Source organism: Vanellus vanellus (genome assembly GCF_965231255.1).
Source record: "Vanellus vanellus genome assembly, chromosome: 13".
Taxonomy (NCBI): Eukaryota; Metazoa; Chordata; class Aves; order Charadriiformes; family Charadriidae; genus Vanellus; species Vanellus vanellus.
Genome location: NC_138918.1, coordinates 6,160,089 through 6,184,628, shown reverse-complemented (window position 1 = coordinate 6,184,628; position 24,540 = coordinate 6,160,089). Strand labels below are relative to the sequence as shown.

At 44.1% G+C, this 24,540-nt stretch overlaps 1 protein-coding gene across 1 annotated transcript in view; it reads left to right on the top strand.

Moving 5' to 3' along the window:
• Nucleotides 1-24,540, top strand: part of ADAMTS2 (ADAM metallopeptidase with thrombospondin type 1 motif 2) — a gene marked incomplete at its 5' end in the record, with an annotated part of 187,448 nt that overhangs the window by 150,088 nt on the left and 12,820 nt on the right. The window contains 10 exon segments of the mRNA XM_082489672.1: nucleotides 2,261-2,417; nucleotides 3,322-3,427; nucleotides 5,054-5,197; nucleotides 7,116-7,248; nucleotides 8,729-8,842; nucleotides 15,624-15,769; nucleotides 17,215-17,390; nucleotides 21,888-22,021; nucleotides 22,866-22,989; nucleotides 23,626-23,706. Coding sequence (XP_082345798.1) covers nucleotides 2,261-2,417; nucleotides 3,322-3,427; nucleotides 5,054-5,197; nucleotides 7,116-7,248; nucleotides 8,729-8,842; nucleotides 15,624-15,769; nucleotides 17,215-17,390; nucleotides 21,888-22,021; nucleotides 22,866-22,989; nucleotides 23,626-23,706 — 1,315 coding nt within the window.

Below are 24,540 nucleotides of genomic sequence, written 5' to 3'. Positions count from 1 at the left end.
GGGTTCGTTCATTTGGAGACTAGTCTTTTGCTCTTGTGCTGGGGTCCGCTGCAAAGGTTTCAGTTGAGGGGATAGGAAAGAGGTGACGTGACAGAGGAAATCTATAAAATAGTGTTTATTTGGAAATTAGTGCCTTTTTCATATTCCGTGCTTGTTTGCTGATCGTGCAGAGATTTCTTTGCAAATATTCAGATACCCTTAAATAAAGCACATGTTGATAATTTGTATTTTTTGTTTGCTTTCTGATCGATGCATCTTATAAAAAGGGATGATTTTCATTTGGTAGAAAGTACGGAAGGATATCATTGTGATACAAAGAACTATTAGCAAATGATGCACGACTTGAGATTTTTCAACTTCATTTTACAACATTCTTCGCTTTTTGAATCTGCCAGTAAGATTTCTCACTGAGCTCCTGGAGGGGATTAATTTGTCTTGTGAACCTTTGGAGAAATGAGAACAAGGCAGAGAAGATGTAAATAGTTTTTTTGTTTGCTTGTTTGTTTTTCTTTTACCACTGATCAGTCTTACTAAAGACCTCAATAATGGTCAAACCTTGTTTAACTGAACAGTATTTTTGCTTGAAGAGCCAAGATTTCACCCTGTAATAATCACTCAAAGTTTGTTTAAGTCTGTTCTTATAAATATACGAAGATGTAATAAAGGCACCACAACTGTCCCACCATTTAAATACAGTTATTAGTTCAGTTTCCAAGGGAATTATGGCTGGAAGCAGTATGCTCCAGCGTGGGATTATATTACAACTTTTTCATTCCACAGTGGTATCACAATCCAAACTGTGCCTCTATTTGGTTTATTAATCTGTTTTTCTGAACATTTGCAGAATTGTAATATCCCAGTTTTGCCAAAATCGGACCTCAGTTTGGCAGACTTTTCTTTTATCAAGTCCAGTTGTTCTTCCACAACCCTTTGAGTATTTTCTTTTTCATGTAGTCAATACTCTGTGTACTCCATCATGCGCTCAATTAGAGGACACGTCAAATACATCTGTATTTAAACACAAACTATGTTACTTCTCTCTTATTTTTGGCCCAGGCTAGGTTTTGCTCTACGTTACGTATTTTGGAATGACAAATGCTCACAGTACAGTATAGCATCTAAATTGTAGTGGTTTGTGTTATGATTACAGTGTTGTCATGGTAATATAATTTTTGCAAATGAAAAGCCAGGGTTCACATATGTAGTTCTTGCAAATCCTGGAAGGCCTGGGATGGGTCAATTAGTCATACATTTTATAGCATCCCACATACAATAAGGTTTCCTAAGTCTTAGCAAGGCATAGTATTAAGTAGAATTAGCTGGGAATTCTTAAGAAAGCACTATTTTGAAAAAAGGCAAATGTGGTAGTTGGATTTTAAAATACTTTGTCTTTCTTGTTCAAGAGAATTACCCTTTGCACCACCTCTAACACACGTTAGCTTGTTTGGGTCAGCTGAACTGTGTTGGTGCACCACCCATGTAACGTGCGCTTTGTAGGGAGAATGGCGTACCGCAGTGGGAAGTGATGTGTGCACCCTTCTGAACAATCTTCAGATATGGAGTGGGATAAAGAAAATGCACTTTAAAAGATGGTCATTGGGAAAGTCCATTTCTGAAAGTACACAGCTGAAAGAAGTACGCTTAGTTTTTTACACTTAAAACATCCAGTAGTGTTCAAGGGTCTGACAGATAGCCCAAACAGCTCGGTTTCATGCCAAAAGTGTCTGATGAACCAGAGCTGGGTGCTGGCTGGCTGCCGTTGTTGCCATTTGCTTCCCTTGGCCGTTAGGCATTACCCTTCCCCACGCCGGGTTAAGTCTCCGCTGGCCAACAGCCACTGCAGTTCCACCAGGGGCACGAGCTCTATCAGAAACTCTAGATCCAGACTGGAAGTGATGCTGCAAGCTGGTGCCAGGGTGGCAGAGAAACGATAACACATAGTGCACAATACAGTATCCGTTTTGTCATTAAAATACTCATATTTTTATTTTTCTTCTGATATATCTTTTTATTTTACTCTTGTTATATCTTAGACCTCATTAAATGCAGAAATCTCATTTAATCTAACTGTGAACTTTAGCTATTTTCTTACTTTCTTGATCCAGTAAAATTTGTTTCTGAAGTGTAATTGTCTCTATATTAAGAACAGATTTTTAATGGACAGGAATGCTTGTTCAAGTGCCTGAACAAGTTGGGAACAAAAATGTGTGAAGCTTGTAATAAATAACTATTGGTGTCTTTTTTACCTGTGCATATGCAGTCTATGAGTCTGATAGAGATCGGGAACCCTTCGCAAAGTCTGGAAAATGTGTGTCGCTGGGCCTACTTGCAACAGAAACCTGACACTGGGCACGCAGAATATCACGACCATGCTATCTTCCTCACAAGGCAGGATTTTGGTCCATCTGGCATGCAAGGTAAGATGTCCATCAGGCTTTATTTCGTAAACGTCAAGACTTCTGAGCAGCATTTGTGTTTATCACTTAGCAAGGCTAGTTAGGCAAAGTTTAATTGTGTCTCTTTCGCTTCGTTTTGGTCAACTTTTTCTTTCCCCAGGAGCTCTGCATATGACCATTTTCAGTTGTAACTGTTTAACTTATTATTTTATCCTTTCTTACTGTGGAATAATTTATTGGATCATTTCTTTGCTCTTAGTGAAGCCAAGCAAATGGGATCCCTATGTAAACAGTCCTGAAAAATACCCAAAGATTAAAGAATAGATTGTGTGTTTAAAAAGCCTCCAAAGCTGTTGCCGTGTTCCAGCAGGATTGCCAAGAAATATTGTTACGGAGAGGTCTGGAACAGCAGGGCCAAGTGCTGTCCACTTTTTCCTTTTTTTCAGGGCTCAGCCTCCTGTGAGATCAGGTTTGTTCACCGGAGGAGATAAACCTCAGAGGGTTCCCATTCCTTTTGGGTTGGCCAGATCAGGGTTGTCAGCACAGGGCTGGGGCTTTGCTCGTGTGTTCCCTGGGGGCTGGAACTGCACCGAGCTCCTCGTGAGCTGTAACACAGCAGCCTGTGGTGGCCTTTTCCCCTGTTGCCTCACGCACTTGGAGAAGGCAGTTGCATGATGCTTCTAGAGGTGACAACAGTTTTCTTGGTGACCCAGGAATGTAGTTTCAATTTGTTCAACAGGCCGGTTTCATCTGTTTCATAGATGAGGGAGCACATTATTAGATGTTTGGGGGGCAGAGGTCTCTTGAGAGGACCACTTGTACTATATTTGTGTCGCAACAGAAGACAGATGTTTGTCCTACAGCTTCTCACCACATTGACTTTCCATACTTGTTCACTTTCTGGAACACGCGGTATTTCTCACAGGCTACGCTCCAGTCACTGGAATGTGTCACCCTGTTCGAAGCTGCACTCTCAACCATGAAGATGGTTTTTCATCTGCGTTTGTGGTGGCTCACGAAACTGGACATGTGTGAGTAGAACTGTGGACATCCTGTGTTCTACCTTATAATGTCTTTGGTACTGACAAATACCGACGACGTGGGAAAGATGCAATTTCTTTTAAGAAACAATATTCAGGGTTAGCCCTGGCTTCAGGTCTCAGCTCTCTCAAGGCTTTCTTTATGATCTTAAGTAAGCTTTATATTTTAGTACTTTCAAATGGAAAAGGGAACTAATACCAAAATACCTTCCAGGGCTGCTGTGAGAGTAGATTGAATGATGTATTATAGTCTCCTGGTGGAAATGTAAAGTGCTTATAATGATGAAATATGAATTAATTGAGTCAGTGGAATACATGGTTCTTGAAAGCAATCCATATTAAATAAGCACATAGTCTGTATATGTTACTGCTGCTAAAGGATACAATAGTGTATTGAAACAAGGTGCCAAGCACTGAGGTTACAACTGTTCTATGTATTTCATGTAAAAAATGCAATCATTTTACTTAACGATGTGATCAGAACCAATGACCAGGCAGCAGTTCTCAGAGCTTTGGTTTCTCCCAGAGCATTTTGGCTTCCCTGTTCTCAGAGAACACCCACTGATTCCCGTTTTCTCTTTGGTAGAACAGTTCCCAGAAGGCTTTTTCTGAACAGTTTCAATCTATTCTGTTTTCCCTAAGAAAGCCTGCGGGCCCTTTTTTCTTTGTTGTATCAGAAATTATTAAGGGCTTTAAATGAAAAAAATTGCCCAAGTTTAAACGTGTCTTAACTAGACAGGGACATAGAATTGATACCCAGATGATTTTGATTGCAGAATTTTTGAATTATGATTAAAAAGTACACAGTGAGCCTTGAAAGAGATACCACCAAAGAATGTTTGTAAATCCCTCAAATAGCATTCAGCCCCCATCTGTTAATTTGGTTTAAAATATCGCCTCAATTAGTCAAAGAGTGATCATTAAAAAGTGCAATGTAAGATCCTAACAAAGGGAAGGAGAAAATATATTCATAATAAAGCCAAAAAGAAATTTAAAAATATCTGTAACTTGGGGTAATTTTCTAGAAAGCACCCAACGCTTTCCAGGCTTTTTCACAGTTAAACAGTGTGGGATTGCTACTGGGCAATGGCAGCAGCTAGTCTAAACTAGTTTGCAGCATGGCTTCTTTCTTTTCCATGCAAAGGACTTGTCTGCAATTACAAATTACTTCAAATTAAGCTAAGGTGTGATTTTCTAAAAGGTAGATAAGCTCCCGAAGAGCTCCAGATTGGAGTATGAATAAATTTCTTGTTAATACTCCTGCAGCGGGGAGGACTAGATCCTTAATCCAGAAATGGATTCATTTAGCTGTAGTTATTCTCAAAAGCGGATGTGCACAGAAGTCCAAAGAAAGCATTTTTAGTCTATTTTGAAAGTGGATTAAGCTAATCACATGAAAGTACTCTTGAGGGTCAGTGCTTCTATGTGGGAGCCACTACAGACTGGCTCTTGAGCTTCAGTCTCACCCTGTCTTTTTTCTGATGACTTTGCTCATGTGGCCAAGGATTATGGGACTTCGGAACCTTGGTGCGAGCAGCCACTGGTGGTGTGGAAGCACCTGGGCACTCAGAGTTCACCTGCGATGTAACTGTGCTGGCTCTCTCCTCTGCGGGGCAGTTTAGGCATGGAGCACGATGGCCAAGGGAACAGATGTGGGGATGAAGTCCGCCTGGGAAGCATCATGGCCCCCCTCGTGCAAGCCGCGTTTCATCGCTTCCACTGGTCTCGTTGCAGCCAGCAAGAGCTGAATCGATATCTCCAGTGAGTAGCTGTTAAGCAGCCTCTCTCCTTTGGTTAGGAAGCATGTAAGAACAATTCTGCATCTGGCACGTGTTCTTTCTCCTTTTGGTAGTTACTCAAACGGGGTTGAATAAAACAAAGAATCCTCCCCATCCTGTTGGGAACGAGATGCTTTCCCATCAATTGCAAATAATAACGCAAGTTCTCAATTAGTGTGATTTCAGTCCCTTTCGAATTGTTCTCAGTTCATTTAATTTACGTCTGTCTGTTTTCTGGACACTGATAGTATATATGCTGTCCTCTCAGGGGTTGTGGGAAGACACTACTACTAATCTCATTGCTAACTTTCCTCCCTCCCTAATGTAACCTCTAGCTGGAGGAGTGCCCATGCTACCCAGCAGCGTGGTGTCTATCTTACAGATACCAAATTTGGCTTCAAGGGCCACTTGTTGCTTTTGATAGCTGTCGGTGACAAGATGGTGCTGCCTTAAGAGGAAATTCTGCCCTTTTAAGTGCTCGGGGCTTTCCTTGACGTTAATAGATATCTAAAAAAAGGCCGTGGTTCTATTATTCATTCTTCAGTTGTTCCTTTTCCTTCAAGTACCCTGTATGCAAAAGCTGTTTAAACAGCTTCATCCATGTCCCTTGCCTTCCCTTTGAACCTGACACTTTGGGCACTAGACCCACGCTGGAGTTCTCCGCCAAATGTTGATGTTTATGACCATGTTTTGGCTCCTCATAGGAAGAATCTTCCCCTTGTTGTCATGTGCAAGTTGTACAGAAAAATACGGGGAAACTTCTAGGATACCTAGCAAAAACTGAAAAATGAGTAGGAAAAAATGCAGCAAAATACATGAAGTAAACATGAGACAGTCTTTTTGTCAATATTTCTATTATCTTAGGTATGGCAATAAGGAACAAAAATACTGTGAAGGAAGTGCGATTGTTTCAATTAGCAAGATCCTTTAGGGCTTTAGCCATTAAATAAAAATCATCTGGCCTAGAGGGCTGCTTTACATCCTTTTAAATGCAGCTATTTTAAAATATCTTATAACAAAGCAGAACGATGGTTTGCTTTGAAGTAAATCTAACCTCAAAATTCTGCTTTCAGCTCTTGGTATCTTCAAGGCAACCTGAATGATTGCCAGAATAGACTCGTGTATGGTGTCCTCATGTCTGTTAAATAAGCCAGAGACATTTCAGAGATACTGTTGGTCATGTCGGTCTCGTGAATTAACCGATGATGATACCACATTAACCATTCGGTGATATTAGCATCAGTCCGCTGTTCTCCTCATGACTCGGCCAGCAACGTTACAGGCTGTCCTCATGATTTAGGGCAAGAGGAGAAACTCCCACGTTCATCACACAGAAAGGAGACTGTACAAATTATGGATGGAGCCGAGAGCTATCGGGAGAAACAGAGAGAGAACCAACCTGAGTGTTTAATGCAGGCAGATGTTTAATACACATGCTTGTAAACGGGTTGCTGCTTCTCAGCAAGGACGCAGGCAAACTGCAAGCTTAGTGGTAATCTTGGATGGCTTCTGCTTCTGAAACTTCACTGGAAAGACAGTTGCAGGCAGCGAGAAATTCCACAAATGGAAAATTAATTAAACTTTCTTTTCTTCTTGGTCTCATGTGGATTCTTCCTTTGATTCCTCTCACATAGGGAGCCCGGAGACTGATAGGAATTTACCTGCGAGCTAAATGGAAATTGCAATGGAAGGGCTTCAGAAGGAATACATATAGAATCCATTAAACGTGGATACAACGTGATAAAGTTAGTGTGTGCATAATTGCAATATTAGCTGCTCTCCACGACCAGCGTCTGAGGAATCCTAGGCTCTGTTTTGTTTGGAACAAAAAGGCACTGAAACCCCAAACACTGTGCAAGTCTCACAGCTCCATCTGTTACTGTAATTTTTGCCTGTTGCAGTTCCTACGATTGTCTGCGTGATGATCCCTTCGAACACGACTGGCCTTCCCTTCCACAGCTGCCAGGAATTCACTACTCCATGAATGAGCAGTGTCGTTTTGATTTTGGTTTGGGCTACATGATGTGCACAGCTGTGAGTACTTAAGTTTGGCTTCTGCTATTTCTCATCTAGGAGTGCTCTAAGTGTCTCTGAAATGTCCTTAATAGGGACGGAGTAGAGGAAGGAAAGATGTTGTGTCACTTAGCTGTAAGCAAGGAATAACAACTGAATGTTGACAAATACGTTATTTTAAGTATCTCTGTCTTATTTTTTTAAACGGCAGTTACAGAAATAATTATTCCGTAGTTTCATAAATAGCTGTAGACTTCAAGCAAACAAGCTTGCTGCATTATTGAGCCTCCTATCGCTGGGAGCTGTTTTGCTACAAAACTCCCACCCAGATGTGAAGGAGGTGGATTTGGTGGCACATCTTGTAGTGCTGACACGGGGCAGTATGCTTTTATGATCCAATTTTATGGAAAGTGTGACGCATTTTGATGCCTAGCATGAGAAAATAACCGTGGCAGCGAGCAGAGCAACTCACAAGGACTCTTGATGGCATGTTTGGCACTCTTGTACTAGGAAAACAAAAGACAAAGTCTAAATTTAAAGCAGGGCAAGATTCATGCAATTCTCAGTGGACTGGCCTCAGAAAGCCGAGTCTTCTGCAGCAGCGCTGTGCCTCCCACCTCCAGCTCCTCAAGTAGGACAAAATATTAAATGGAAAGAGATGTTTTCAGCTGGTGTGGCAGCTGCTAGCACATACCATTTCTGCTTTGATTCCCATCTGCAGGAATATGTGTGCCGAGTGGTGTCTCTAGATAATGGATGAGAGCCTTTAAAGCATCAGCTGTAGTATTGTGTCTTGACACAATTCCCACTGATGCTGCCTTGGAAGAATGTCCCAGCCAAAGAGGGTCTTTTCTTACAGCCCTTCTCCAGAGCCTGGGGAGATGGAAGATTTCTATCCTTCTTTGTTCAGAATAGCCAAAAGCATGTCCAGACATAATGTTCTAGCATATTGTGTGGTGGGTGCTTCTCATCCTCTCCTATACAAGCTCTTGCATTGTAGGTAAAATGCTGATTTGTTCACTGGATTGGGGTCCTGAGCTCCAATTTCCATCCTCCTGAGGAGGTGATTGCTACAGCTGAGCTACAGTCTGAGCAGCCCGTTTCCTTCTCCCCTGAGTACTCAAGGATTTTTTGTTTTGTTTGCCAAACGAACAAGCAGCATTTGGAGAAGTTGTAACAAAAGGCAGTGTGTGTCTTACCATCTGGGGGAACTGGTTTCCCCCTTGCCCACTCGGCCTTTGGTCACTGGTATAAAACTATTTTCATCCACCCTTATTCCGTCGAACGCGAGTGGGATCTCACGTCAGTCGCTGGTGATTTTGCGTGAAAGCTCAGATATGCTCAGTCCACAGACACCGCAGTGTTCCTCAGAAATCGGTGATAACAGCCGGCATTTTACAGCTAGGAAAGGAAAAACCCCACCGTGCCGCAGCTTCCATCGCAGTTTCCAGTAGCAGCTCTCTCGAAGCATTGTCCGCTCTGATTTTTCCCTGTGTTTCAGTTCCGTACGTTTGATCCCTGCAAGCAGCTGTGGTGTAGCCACCCCGAGAACCCCTATTTCTGCAAAACAAAGAAAGGGCCTCCGCTGGACGGGACCATGTGTGCACCAGGAAAGGTGAGAGCGGGTGCTGCGTGTACGCGCGTGCTCACGTGTGTTGACATGTGTTTGTGTGCAGTTGGGGATGTTCCCTTTAAAATCAAGGGGAACAAGAGAAGAACCTGTCCGGAGGACTTGGAATCCACTAAGATGTGGAGCAAACTCTTGAATGGAAGTGAGGAGAGGAGGCAGGGGCCGGGGCTGGAGTGTCCTGCATGGCAGCTCTGCCACTGTTGAACCCCACACTCATGCAAGTTATGGAAGTATCTGCAGATTGCCCTGTGCTTCTTGGCAAGTCTTTGTGACAGAGCCCTAAACGAGGAAATTTCCACCCGCCCATTACTTCTGTGAGGTCCGGGGGGTTGTGTTTGTATCGGTGAGGTTTTAGTGATGCTGAGTGGCCTCCCTGGCACTGGGGGTGCAGAGAGCAATGAGGTCCTGGAGGTGCCAAGGCCGCTGTGGCCGCCCCGAGGGAAAGGATGGATGTGGGAGTGGAGTGCCAGCTAGAGAGAGCCAACATGACGGCAGAGAGGGACTGTGAGGAGCAAAGGGCAGATTTGAGGAGGTGGATTTGCTGGCTGGCTGGGATTCAAAGGAGCCATGGGGGACTGTAGAGGGAAGGTGTGAGGTGGCAAGGGCTCAGATGGCTCTGACCCCTCGGCCACCATGCTGGACCTGCTCCAGGTCTCAGTTATCCTTCTGTGGAGCTCACGCTGTGCTCATAGTGGATCTGAACTCCAAGCCCTTTGAATTCTGCTGAAAAAGTCTGGCTTCCCTGGGCTTTGGATGAAGTGAATGAGGGGGAGAGGAAGGTGTCGCTACTTGGAAAGATGTTTTGTAAAACCCAATGGGTGACATCATTTGTGCGATAAATGAACCGTATTAGCAGCTGCTGTTATGGCTTTAAATGTCTTTTTTATGAAAACATAATGTAATGCTAAATTAATTCCCTAACAAGTCATGCTCTACACAAACCACTCCCTTCTGGTTTTCTCTTCTTTAGATTATTCCTGTTATAACAGCTTTGTTTCTTGTTTAAAAACGTATCTATTTTTAAATTACAATCCAAAATTGTAGACGGCTTCTTTGGATTTACTTTTCTATATCTTGATTTTTGCATTAAAAATATTCATGAAAGCCCCAGAAAAAGACAGTTATATTCCATTTTGTTGCATCATCCTCTTCCCCGAGCCATTCATTCATATTTAGTATTTGAACAGAAATGAGAAGAAAAAAAGAACTTGTAACCATACAGTTAAGGATCTGTCAGTGCTTCCATTATAAACAGTTTGTCAGGATATTATGCAACTCAGCTGTAAAAATTTTCTCTGGACTGGAACTTGGGATCCAAGGCTTCAGCAAACTGTGCAGACGGCCAGGCTTTTTAGTTCAGCGGAGGTGCAAGAGAGTATGTGCACATTCTGAAGTTTCAGTAGATGATAGGACTATGACTGTTTTATTCCCAGAGGACCTGTCCCAGTTTTTTGATAAATAAACTTATTGCAGCCTTCCAGGAGAACCTGAGAAAATGATATAAAATGAAGACCATTTTGTTAGATAAGGCTCAGCAGTCTGAGCTGAACATTTTTTTTTTTTTTAATAGCATGACTTATGAAGGTTATACAACTGACTTTGTATATCTGAGCTCAGCATTTGACCAGTGTATTTATTAGTTGTTGGTGTTTTTAATACGGGAACATCAGATCAGTCCTTTTCCATCCGTTCCTTTCCTTTTCATCCCCGTCTTTGATTTGACCTTTCCCTGTTCACTCTCTTCATCGATTTGGACAATACCAGAGACTCTTACCTGAAAGGACTGTAAAATGCATCTATTGCCCGAAGCTGGGACTCGGTTGCAGCGTGGCAGCTTCCTTTAAGATACATCTCCCATGATGCCTCATCGGCACATGAGGAAGAGGAAAATAACTTCAAACTTGATCCACTATTTTCTTTGGAATAATGCCAGAAAAGGAAAGAACAGAAACATAAGCAATTAAAGATGTTGATTCAAAAAGATCCATTTGTTTCCCACTTTAGAGACTTGCAGTTTTCATGATTTCATACCGCTAATTCCCAGGGCCTATTTTAAGCTCAAACCAATCACAACACCGCTGATGTGTCAAAGAAACATCCCGGCTTTGCAGCAGCTGAGGGGACCGAGTGCCAGAAATGAAAGCGATGTTCGGGAGACTAACACGGCGTATGGTGTGTAGGTGTTCTCACCTAAGCCTGGTGTTCAGATAACCGGTAACGGGTCTCTTCGCTTCCCCAAACTGAGCAGATGCTATTGAGGAGGATCGTGTCCAGCTGCCTCCTTCCTGACCGGCTGATGGGCAAGGGGCAAGAAGACCTATGGGAGACACGAGACCCATAGCACGTTTTCAGCGCGCTCGCTGATACGGGCCGCGTCTCTGCACGCGCAGGCTGTGTCTGGGACCGAGGCACTGACCCTTAGAAATGGAGGGAAGATCAGACTTTCTAATGCTGCCTCTATGTGTGTATGTATGCAGACATATAGATGTATATTTAAGTAAATATATGTAAATGTATGTAAGCTCTTCTGTGCTTGCACTTATTTGAAGTAAGTTGCCAAAAGAGTGAGGTTCTGCCATTTCAGAAACTTTTTAATAAGTCTCCTTGTGCAAATGGAGACATTGAACAACCATTATGTTAATTGGCAGCAAACTCATCGTTTGCTGGGTTTACGGACAGAAAAATAAAATATTCCCTTGGAGCTTCCCAGCCAGAGAAGACTACTATTTTTATAGAATCCTAAAGGAAATAGAATATTTTATATTGCGCCCAGCCTGATTTTTTTAAACTAGATTGAGTTCTCAACAGCAAGAGGGAAGATTCTGTCAATTTTGTGAAGCTTCGATTGGAATTACTTCTGTGTCTGAACGGTCGCGTGAAATACCTCCAGCGTGTAAAGTTAAGCACGTGGAGGGTCGGAGTCTTAACGTGAAGTCCGAGACGCTCCATGACTTGCTATAGTAAACCATGCAGATGAGGCACAACTGTGCAAAGCTTAACTCTGCATGGCATTCGGTGGGTTAAAACAAAATATATGCTTTCAGCTGATAGTTTATTTACTGTAGAATTCTGTCAGCTCCACCCTCAGCCTCGGGCTTCTGAAGCCAGGCAACCTTCGGGAATATATCATCAGGTTTTGTTCTGTTTTTTTAAACTATTACTCTTCTGGGGAGACATTTATATTGGCTGAAGTAGCTAACTGCTCTCCACAGGACAGAAATAAACCCCAAAGTCATTCATGCAAGGAGATGGCGTGCTCGAGTCCATCTGCTTGCTGCAGTGACTATCGCAAAGGTTTGCACCGCCTGAGCCTCCTTTCTTTCTCTTCTTGGAGAGAGGGAAGAGGCCGGTACCTGCCCTGGCCAGCCCAGCGGACGTTGCTCTGGGGTTTGGCTGACGTGCCAGGCACCCAGCGCAAACCTAGCAGGTCTTCTCTTTGCTTGCGCCAGACTAACGAGATGATCCGAGTCAAACTTGGAATGATTTTTCAGTCTGTCAGGAAAGGAAGGGAATGATTAAATATTGAAATAAATAGATATTATTGAGAAGAAAAATGGACCGAGAAAAAAGGTTTCTGAAAACACTAATGTGTACTCAAAGCGATCCAGATAATTTCCCACTGAGAAAGCTGACCTCAGCTTCTCTCGGAGACGGGAGACAGATGGGTAAGTGTATGCTGTGTTAGTCACCACAGAAACAGTGAGAACACTCGATTCTCCGCTGAAGAAACTTTTACTGGCTCAGGGTAGGCTTTAGTATTAGAGCTTTCAGTTTATCCCTTGCAACTAATTATTCTCAAACAGATGGAGCAGAGCGGGCCAGGCTGCCTGCGATGGGAAATACAAATAAATAAGTAACCCTCCCCCGAGGAGAGCGGGGGGAGCCGAGGGCCACCAGCCCTGATATAAAATAAGTAGAGATGCCCACGGAAGATCTGCAAGTCTTTTCTTGAAAAATTAACTTGCGGATGCACTAAGCCCACAGGAACACACTGCCTCTTTTTTTGGCATCCACAGCAGTTGTTTCAAAGAACTGCTGAAAACAGCAGTGGAATGTTTTACTGCAAGAGATTTAAGCTTCCTCTCCTGGAAATTGCACTTGTTTTGGACTGTCCTGTTTGCCAGAAAAATAGGCAAGACTGCAAGAAGTCATCTTGTCTTCCACTAAGGAATCAATTTGCATTTACCCAGAGCTTTTTTTTCTCATTACCAAGAAAAAAAAAATAAAATTTGCTTTAATATGCTTCACTCTTTAAAAGGAACCCCCCATCCATGAGGGGAACAGTGGTTAAAATTGGCTCTTTTCCACCTCATTATGTAGCTAATGTAGGAGCAATTGGAAGAGTTGGCTCTGGCTTCCTTCACTGCGCTGGAGATGGTTCCATCTCTGGTTTTACCTTCTCATGCGCTTTCTTGCATGGGGCTGCACAGAGTAAGACTCGGTTGTGAATCACTTTGTTTTATGTAGGCTCCTTTCTTTTAATCCACAAACAAAAAGGCAGAGCTGGGGATGACTCATTTTACACAAATGCTTGTCTCCTAATAGCTCTGCCTCAGCTTCCCGGCAGTCGGCGTATGACCAGCTTCTCCAGTAAAAATCAGCGCTGCTCTTTCCTTTACGCAGCAAAGTCAATAACACTTCTCCACGTTTGCCTTCCAGTTCAGGGACCAGTCACAGTGTCAAATAGTTGCTTTATTAGTGGCTGTTGCAAACCCACATCCCCCTGCTCCTGGCTAAAGCAGGGAAAAGAGATTGGAAAACACAACATCACACGTCTCTCCCTCTCCTCTGTGGAATCCAAGCGCTGGATCCGGGATCGTCGCATAATGAACATACGCTACGTGGCTCTTGAAACGGATTCAGCGATTGCTGTGGCACTTACACCTGAGGGACGCAGAGCCCTGATAGAAGGGTGTTTAAGCAAGAACAGATCAGGAGCTGTCACATCTCCTCTGCTGCCAAGCCCAGCTGAAATTTGTATTGACAAGCTGATGCGCTGCCAGCTTCCCCTGCGTCTCTGAACGGCCCCGTTGCCACCCAGGGCCCCATGACTCCAACTGTTCGTTCAGACAAACCTCTCTAAAGCCATAAGTAAACAGTCCCTGAAGGGTACAGCGCTGAGCTTCAAAACCGAAGAAAGCAAAGGACATATTAGCATTTTGCATTTCTTTCATGCTTTGCTGAATTATCTCTTGTTCTGTCAAACAGCTAAGAAAAATCTGCCCATTACAGCTCCGGAGCAGGATTGGTATAATTGGCTTTGGGGTAACTCATCTATTTCATAGGTTTTGACTTTGAATATTTGAAGCCACGAGAAAGAACGAATAGCTGAAACATAATTTCTACTCTCTTTTCTACTCCTTGTCCAACCAAATCAGCACCAAAATAAATTACATGAATAAAGAGCCAGTCATTGAGCAGATTAGCGAATCAGTAAGCTGTGTCTTGTCACCGTTTTACTAATGATTCTCTCTTTAAATTCAGCATTATTAATGATTAGCCATCACTTTTAAATTTGTCTTCCAGACCACTAATCGCTCTATGCTTAAGAACGCTCTGCTGTTATATATCTTCTGATTTTGTTTTTGCTGGCAGCATGCAGTTAGCCATATGCTCGGCTTGTGCCGCCTGCCAAATTCCTGCGTTCCAGGGCTTGTTAGCTGTGTAAAATGTTGTTGTTGACTTGAATGTTAAGGAAAGTAAGTGACTGATTGCACTTGTTGTTATAGCCATCTGTGCGGCTGAGCCAGGGCTCTTATCCCGACAGTAACCGTTAACGCAGACAAACTGCGACAGTCTAACGCAAAGTCACTCGTTGGGCTGGAAATATTTTCCAGCACCCGCACTTCATCAGTTGACTTTTATGGAAGCAGAAATAGTACCGGGAAGGGCCGGAATCTGGGATCCTTGAGAAGAATTTGTCCTGACTTCAGCTAAGAAAAAATTCCCTGATCAGGGACTGAAGGAATTGGTGGAAAGACATTGGCGGGTTTCTTTAGCGAGAGAAGACGGGAGTATCGGTACTGAAGCTATGAAGGCTCTTTAAAAAATGTGTCAATACCTTATAGGTTTGGTGAACGTAGCAAATTGTGTGCTTCAACCTCTGTGGAACGACCGTATTAAAAGTCAGGTAAAGGCAAAGAGGAAGCGGAGTAGGGCATGGTTAATTGCGCAGAAGTGGGACTGTCCAGGGCTGCTCTCCGGTGCGTTGGTCAGTTTTGCCGTGAGATCTCCAGGGAGACCGCAAGAGTTCTTTATTTAATAGCGATAATGTCTAAAATGTGAGCTGGCTTTGATTTCATGCCGCTTTGTTGAGCGCATTTATTGCGGGAACATGTATGCCGAGTCAGGAGCTGCTGGGAAGGAGAGTGCTGCGGTGGGAGCTCCTGCCACTGCTGCCTGACGTGGCCCCGCGCGGGGGCGGAGGCAGAGTTTCACCTTTAGCCCCCGGGATTTGGGACTTTGCCATTTCCCTTAAATGAATCTATATTAGTTACGCTGCAGACATGCGATGAAGGCTTGTAACGCTGCGAACTTGGTAGGCTCGAATCCTGCAAGCACATATGTGCATATTTAACGTGTGCAAGTTCATAAAATCTGAGTGAGTTTGGGATCACGGGCACAATCTGACGACAGTGAACCTCACTTTCTCCTGGTGAAAAAAAATCCAGAATTTGTGCCTAAAATGAAACCTGTTGTGCCACAGCCGCTCATATGATGTGATTTAATCATCTCATCATTTTGACATCTGATTTTTGTCTTTTAGCATTGCTTTAAAGGTCACTGCATCTGGCTGACACCAGACATCCTGAAGCAGGATGGACACTGGGGGGCATGGAGCAAGTTTGGCTCTTGTTCTCGCACCTGTGGCACCGGGGTGAAATACAGGACACGGCAGTGTGACAATCCGCAGTAAGTATACAGACACCCGTGTGTTTTTCTGACGTGGAGCAAACGAATGGAGAGAATCCTCCATCCTCCTACTAGTGCAGTAACGCAGTAGAGGATGTTGAGTGGCGCTCGTTAAATCTGACCTATAGTATATGTTGTTGGGAATTCTACTTTTGGCCCTTAGCAAGTCGTGAATCATCTTTATTTCTCAGTGTATCCATCCATTAAGCCGGTTATGCAGTTTCAAGGATCTTGAAAGTGCTATTGCGTTATTGCGTCAAGCATAAATAAAAGTTTAGGGCCCTATTTGTGTCTTATTTTAATATGTGAGTATGAAATAATGGCAGGGATTTCCTGGATATTTTTTTTTAAATCCGTACACCTTTTAAAATATTTTGTTTAATCCATCTTTTTTTTTTGATTTTCCAAGAAGGAGGTCTTAAAATATTTGCAAACTGTTTTTATTCCAAGTTGGATCAAAGCTCCAGAGATCACAACCTTCCCCGTAGTTAGTTTTAGTAATACTCAATTGCTTTGCTTCAATAACTTATATATGGCTCATCTAGATAATGTAGAATGACTTAATTTCAGTAACAGTGGGAGTATAATATATTTAATATAGATTGGTATGTACAAATGATATGAAATGTATAATTATTGCTATCTTATTGCGATATCATAAAATGTCAAGATCCTAACATCAAGAACTGAAACAAATGTCAGAATTAAACGATTTTACCAGACAGAATATTTTTAACATTGATTTTCTCGGCTTTTGCTGCTAAAGTGGTTGAACTTGACTAGTGTTAAAAATCGTCTTATCATTGATTAAGAAAAAACCCTCAAGTTTTAGGAAGCAGCATCTTCTGGTGGAAATTGTTCTGTTAAGAAAGGATTTACCAGTTCTCATTTCAGCCTTTATTACATTGGCAACACGAAAGTGACCTTTATAACTGTAGGCACAGTTTCGGTTGTAGAATTTATTTTCACACGCGAAGGGCCTAACGTACTACTGAAAATGTTTTCTGTGTGGCTGTAAGAGGATGCAAACGCAGCTACGACTCCTGAGCTCTGTGCTGCCAGAGCCGACAGCGAGCTGATGAACGTCTGCCGGGGGGACGCAGCCGGAGCTGGGCTCCGTTTCTGCATGTGCTGCTGGCTTGGGCGCTGAATGCGAATGAGCTGCTCCATCTGCTTGTCCTTGCCCTTCCCAGGCAAGAAAATGGCTTTTCTTGCCTTTGTTGAGTGGTTTGAGGCTCTCCTTGCAGAAATGGCTTTTTAAGAGCTGAATAGTACTAGCAGATTTTTAAAGGAAATAGGTATTTTCCATACCAGAAGTACATCGCTGGCTTCGTCAAATGCCCACTGATGTGACTGGGGATTAAATTACTCCTCAAAGGATTTGATAGGTGCTTGGTTCATGCATTCACGGCAAAACCCACCATGGGTTTCTCTCCTTCCCACAGTCCGGCCAACGGAGGCCGCACGTGCGTGGGGCCGAGCTACGAGTTCCAGCTGTGCAACACTCAGGACTGTCCTAAGGACTTTGAAGATTTCAGAGAGGAGCAGTGCCGGCAGTGGGATCCTTACTTCGAGTACCAGAACACAAAACACCACTGGCTCCCCTATGAACATGTCGACGGTGAGAAAAGATTTTCCTATGAAAAGTAAAATCAGTTGCAAACATGAGTAACAATTATATAAGGAGGGGTAAAACTATTTCTGGGGAAATCATGCCTCAAAAATCTGTTACGAGTTCTTTGGAGGGACCGGTGAGTATCAGTGTATGAGTGATCCAATTCATCTAATGTACTCGGATTTTCAAAAAGCTTTGGACCTTGTTCCCCAATAACTGCTCTTAGACTGAGTTATCATGAGATAAAAGGGAACGGTCTTGTGTCCCATGGGTGTGCGTCCCACGAGGATGGGTGCTGGGGACGTGGGTGCTGCTGAGCACGTGTGGCGGTGAGCTGGGAAAAGGAGCAAACGAGGTGACGAAACTACTCAGGCTAATTAAAATAAGAAGGCCCACAGTGAGAGCTGCAGAAGGACCTCATGACACTAAGTGACTGAATGGGGCTAATGAAGTTTGGCATTGATAAATGCCAATAATTGACATGGGGATAAAAAACGGTGTGTATGGGTCTGTACACAAGGTTGTGTCTGAAGAAAAAGGCGTGGGAATTGGGGATAGCTTTAGGAAAACGTCAGTTCAGTGACTGGAGAGAGGGATGGAGAGCACTGACCTGCCGCAGCATACCTGCATGATGCCTCAGCTCAGGTTGTGCCCATCTCACTGCCGACCCCATTGCTAAAAACCCCACAGCTGAACTCAGAAAGGCTCAAATAAAGCAAACGTAAGCAGTGACTTCAGAATAAGGAGAGTTCAGATAAACAAGAACTTTTCACTCTGAAAAAGTGATGATTTAGTTTAAAAAGATAGAGTTACAGAATTGTGAGTGGCATGAAGAGACTGAACACGAACGGTTTTTCACCGTTTCTCATAACACAAGCCTGGGAACATCAAATCAGGTGGCAGATTTAAAACAAATAAGAGGAAGTCCTTTTCTGTACAGCGTATAATTGAACTGGAATTCGTTGCCACAGGAAGTTGCAGATGCCAGAAGGTTTTAAAAGCGATTTAGAGAAATTCTTGAAAGTTCTATAATCCATTAAGAGCTATTAAACACCGAGCTCCAGCCATGACTTAGAAAGTCCCCAAGCTGCAGTTTACGAGGAACGTGGGGAAAATTCTGAGAAAAGTACCAGGTTTGTTCTTACATCTTCCTGCAAACACTGCTGGCACTGTCGGAGGCAGGTGTTGGGTTGGACGGGTGCTGGGCCTGGCCCATGTTGCGGCATCTCCACAGAGGTCGCTTCTTTGCACAAAAATGTTCCTTTTCCTGTTAACGCCTCTGCTTAACTGTCAATGAGAGTGCAGCTGGTTGATTTGGGCCGTGCACGCTGTTGCCGTGCTATTGCCACGGTACGTTGAAAACATGCCGAGAAGAGGTTTTAACAAACGAAAAGGCGGAGGGCAGTGATTCTTAACTTGTTTGAGGAGGAGTGTGGGCTCCTCCCTGTTTTTAAACCTGGTTGCTTCACGGAATCACGGAGTTTTCAGAGTTGGAAGGGACCTCTAGAGATCACCCAGCCCCACTCCCCTGCCAAAGCAGGATTGCCCAGAGCACATCCCTCAGGACTGCATCCAGGCGGGTCTTGAAAACCTCCAGAGAAGGGGACTCCCCCCCTCCCTGGGCAGCCTGTGCCAGTGCTCTGTCACCCTCACCGGAAAGAACTGTTTCCGTGTATTTGAACGGAATTTCCTGTGTTCCAAGTTGTGCCCATTACCCCTCGTCCTGTTACTGGGAACCATTGACAAGAGCCTGGCTCCATCCTCCTTCAGCCCACCCTTTAGATACTTGTACGCCATAATAAGGTCTCCCCTCAGCCTTCTCTTCTCTTCTCGTTTGAATGACGAGTCCTTCGGGGCAGGGTTGGCCTGCAGGGGACAGGTACCGGGCGCCCGAGCTGTCCTCGGCCAGGCACCCACCTCGGGGAGGGAAGGGTCACTTTGGGTGAATCATTTTGCATTCCAGAGAGAGGATACTCTGCCAGAAGTTAATAGCAAATTCCATGTAATTAATTTGCCTGACTTTCTTCCCAAACAGTTCTCAGGGTTCCCTCATTCTTTTCATGTCATCTTGTGCAATCTGGGAGTTTCAGAGGGGCAGACACAGCCTCGCGGCTTAATTTCGTGAAATAGCTTTGCTGGCACCGGGAGAGGGGAGGAACGCCGTGGCCCGCAGGACCTCTGCCTCTGCTTTAGCCTGGGAGCAGTCTGCTGCAAAGACCACTGAAATGAATCAGATGTTTGGCTATTAAATTCAATGGCTCCTGGGTCAGAAAGCAGCTGACTGATGTCTGAGCAGTGATCGCTGGGCACCGCGGGTTTCCCCTATAGCTATGGTGTCGCTGCAGCCCCCTTTGCGACCGTGGCATTTACCCGTGCGGGGTTATTAGAGGGAACAGCCTTTGTGTGAAAACAAGGCCAGAGGGTGGCTCATGCTCGGACTCTAATGTATGTAAAAGTCCCTTCTGTGAAGATAAGGCGTATCAGTGACATACTTTGTGCAGATAAAGCAGTCATGGCTCAAAAGTGGCGTAAATCCATACACCTGACGTGCAGCTCAGCTGGACGTGTCTGACACGTTCTGTATGTGATGGGGACAGGGAGCAGCATCTCATCCCGCGGCCACAGAAAAGCTGCCAAGCTGGGGTACAGCACCCACGGTCACGATTCTGTAACTCTATTTTTTTAATGTAAACCATCACTTTTTCAGGGTGAAAAGTCCTCGTTTCTCTGAACTCTCCTTATTCCGAAGTCACTGCTTACGTTTGCTTTTTTCGAGCCCCTCTGAGTTCAGCTGTGGGGTTTTGAGCACCCCAGTGCCGCATCGTGCCACGGCCTCTCTCCCGCTCCAAGCCCCCGGAGCACCCCACCTCCCAGCCGCTGCCGGGCTCACGTACCCCTGTGCCGTCCATCTGCGAGGGCAGCGTAGGGTGACATTGGCTATTAGCTCCCAGCCTGAGTTAAATGAGAGGGAAAGGCATGGGGAGCAGGGAGCGGACAGGCACACGGTCGTGCCCACGCTCCTGCATCTCTACTGCGCCCAACACCAGTGAATAGAAAGAAGATAATTCTTTGCAATTAACAGGCTCCAATTTAACAGCGCTTGCACATTTACGGTTCCCATGGAGCAACGGGAGGAGAACCCTCTCTAAAATAAAGCCCTGTACAGAGCTGTTGGCACCCAGTCAGACCTCCTGATATGCTCATTTAATCGCGTACAGTGAATGTATGGTATGTGTGGGGTGGGTGTGGGTACGTACCCGGGGGGCGTGTGTACACGTCTATCTACGTGCATAGTTTAATGTTTCTAATATATGCAAATACATTAGGTCCGTGATTATTATGATCTTAATAGTACCCTATTAAGAATCTGCACAAAAAAAGTAAAGTACCTGTTTTAATAGTGTAGACCCTACATTTCTAGCGTGACATCTCTGCGTTGTGCGGGAGCAGTAACAAAGGTCTCTGATGTACCAATACCCAGTGGCCATGAGGACATCAACAGCAATAACAAGGACTTTATGAAAAGAGGGCAGAGGCCATGGAACTGTGCAGGGGAAGAACGCAAAGGGCCTGTGAAGATTTATTTTAATTGAACTGCTATAACAGAAAGGTCATTATTGTTTTAAACGGTGGGAAGTATGTCCCAACTTTTAATCACGTTAAAATAGCAGAATCTTTATTTGTTTCATCTAACAGAAAGGCCATCTGCTCTTCACTGGCAAGGAAAGCATAGTGAATCCTATTAGGGGGCTGGGGACAGCAAGAGCGATAGGTAAAATGAAATACGCTGGTGGAATTCAACTTTATTCAGCCACTGAGTAGTCATTTCAGCTTTATTTTTTGTTCTTAGCTCTTTGGAACAGGTTAGGAGAAAGAGGTGCGCTTGTCCGGCTGTTTGTGCGTGTGTTAGCAGGAAAAAAAAAAATCTGAATGTCTTTGAGATTCCATCTTGTTTAATGATGTAAACTATCATAAATACAAGTACAACAATGAGGGAGAATTAACTTCATGTTTAGGGGGAAACGGTATGGCCCAGCTGTCTCTGAAGATGTTTTGCGTGCCAGATTCACTCGGTGTCCAACAGCTGCTTGTAATGGCAAAATGGCTTTTGCGTTTTTCAGATTTAAGTGCAGTGCAGGAGAAACTGATGCAGAAACCCACATCTCTCGCAGGTAGTCCCGTGGCAGATTGTGGAAACCTCTGCCAGGTTGCATCATCGGACAACGGATTAAATAGAGGCCCCCCCGATCAAAGGAAATGATCTGTTCTTTTTAAGACTGTCTGCTAATGATGACACATGGGTGCTTTATGATTCAGCAGTTTCCAAACGATCACATAGCCTTTGAAAGGGGATAAGCGTCGATGATTTATGGGGTACCACGTTGTGTTCTGTGATGTATGCGAGGAAGAAGAGACCGCTAACGCTATCGAAAGTGCTGTTCACAAAGTCAGCAGCTACTATTAGAGCTGAACACGCACAATTTGGGTTATTTTATTTTTCAGCTAAGGAAAGGTGCCACCTGTATTGCGAATCAAAGGAAACGGGGGATGTGGTGTACATGAAAAGGATGGTACACGATGGGACCCGCTGCTCCTACAAAGATGCTTACAGCATCTGCGTGCGGGGAGACTGCTTGGTAAGCTTTCGATGGCTTGTTTCAGAGCTTACTACTGTGAAAACGCTTAAAATGGCAGCTCGAGTGTTTCTCTCCAAGAATGACTATTTAAGTTAGTATAATAACGCTTTGGGCCATAAGGAGATTTCATTAGAATTATTGTCACAATATTATGTGTGATATTCACAGTTGCCATCACATTACATGTGACTCAATTCCAACAGCGCCTACCTACACTAGTAATATTTAATGCAGCATTTTAAGATGAACTATTACAATTAGCTTTCAATGAAAGCTTTTCCCGCTGAGGTTTAGTGGGGGTGGAATGTACAATGAAATAGGAATGCGCAGCAGCTTTCAAGGAAAGCGGTGTTAAGATACGGCTGATGTGCATTCTCTCTGTATTTGATCGTGCTATTTTTAAAAAATCAATGACAGTTCCTCTAAGTTGGGATCTGCCGCAGGTCATCTTTCAACAGAATTAGAGGCTCTGACTTAGCAAAGCGCTGGCGGAGGTGCTTATCCTCACATAGATGCCGTGATTCTCCTGGAATTTAAGCATCTGCTTTAAGATAAGCTGAGGCTTAAGAGCTTTTCCTTAACTGTGCTGCTTTCCTTCAGTAAGAGGACCACTGTGAAACATAATATAAAAAGATAATCACCCGATTGGCAGCTATTGTAGGAACTGGGAGTATTAAAATCTGTTTAGATGTTGATCTTCCAGGAAAAAAAAAAAAAAAACCAACCTACAATTTGTGTTACCTTGCTGAAGCAGAAGTCTGGGTTTTTTGATATCTGAACTGAAGGCTCATTTGAACTGAAGCGCGGATAAATAAGAGTGACTGTTTTTCTCTTTTGTGCGCAGAAAGTTGGGTGTGACAGGGTCATTGGTTCCACGAAGCAGGAAGATAAGTGCGGTGTTTGCGGAGGAGATAATTCCCACTGCAAAGTGGTGAAAGGAACGTTTTCAAGAGTACCAAAGAAACAAGGTCAGCGCATTCGGTGTTTGTCCTGGGGAATTCAGGGTATTTTTGTTTGATCTATTCTGTTTCATGGAAAGTACCAGAGCAATCACAAATCGTTTACAGCATCACTAATTCCAATAAGCTCTCTGGACGTTAGTTTGAGGCGTGTCTAGAATTTGAAAATAAAACTTTTGTCCAGCGGTCAGTTAAATCTGCTGCTCACAGGGCCTGTGCATGCGTAGAGGAGGGCTTCGGTGCTCCTTGTTGGAGAGCTGTGGACTTATTTGTGCTGCTGATGTCACTCAGCTGCTCCGTCCGAGTCACCGGAGTGCTGCAATAACGTGTCAGCATCACTCCCCGTCAGACAGGAGCGTGCATGGTCTCTCTCTGTGGGTGCATATGGCACTCAAAGCCCATTTTAGCCTGACGCAAAGTCTGTTGATGATATTTAAGGCATTTTTCTTCTGACCCAAAGCCCTCTGTCCTGTTACGATCCGTCACCTGGCACAGAAATAGGGATGGGAATGATGCTGGATGGGGTTCAGCTCGCTGTAACACACCCTGCTCTTAGAAAACAAGATTTATTTAAAGACCTAAGACAGACTCTTCCTGTTTGTGGCATACTAACCAGTTACTATCTTTTCAAATACTACAATAAAGGGCACATTAAGATGTTTGAAATTCCTGTTGGTGCAAGACATTTACTTATACAGGAAACAGACGCCACCAGTCATAATCTTGGTAAGTATGTAACGAGTAGGAAAATTTTCGGTCAGAATATTTTTTTCCTGCTGTTTATTTTTGTCTCTGGAGCCTGACAATGTGTTTATGCATTTGTTTACCCGTTATCCTCCCACACCATGTACCTCCTTTAAGTATGTTAAATTAGGAAACTTGTTTGGCAATTAGATTTCCCTGTGCTGTATTCCCCCGTGTCCCAGCTGGAAGATCCCTGCATTGGCATGTGCCCGTGTGAAAGCTGCTGGAAGAGGAGCTGAATTACATTATGGGGTGCAATGCATTATCTCCACGTGCACCTCTCGTAACGTGCTTCCCATCCTCAGTCATTTCCCAGCGCCATCCAAATCCGTTTCAGATTCTGCCCCATTGCTACCAGTATTGACGTGAGGCTGCCCGATCAATCCCGCAGCTTAGAAAGTAATTGAAATCTGCTCCTCGCAATGCCCTGTAATCAATGCGAAGCAGTGTCTAGCAGGCTGCTATTAATTGGAAGTAGATTCCCAGCAAATGGCCTGCTAATTATATCGTGGGTCATCCCAACTTCCCACCAGCGAACGCTTCCCTTGCTGCTCGGTGCAGCCTGGCCGGGAGGATCAGGAGAGCCATCGCTCGCCGATTCAGACAAGGTTCTTCTTTTGGTGTGAGGAAGCGATTTGTGGGGGACACGAGCAGCTCTCTCCGTTAAGGGAGCAGGATGCCCGGGTAGCTGCTAGAGAGAGAAGGGAGTTAAAATCTGGTGGTAAATAACAAACGGTCCCTGCTTCTTCTAACGAGGAGAGCGAGTTTTCCATCTGGGAAGAAAACCAAGAGTCCTGATACAAAGGTGGCTGAAGC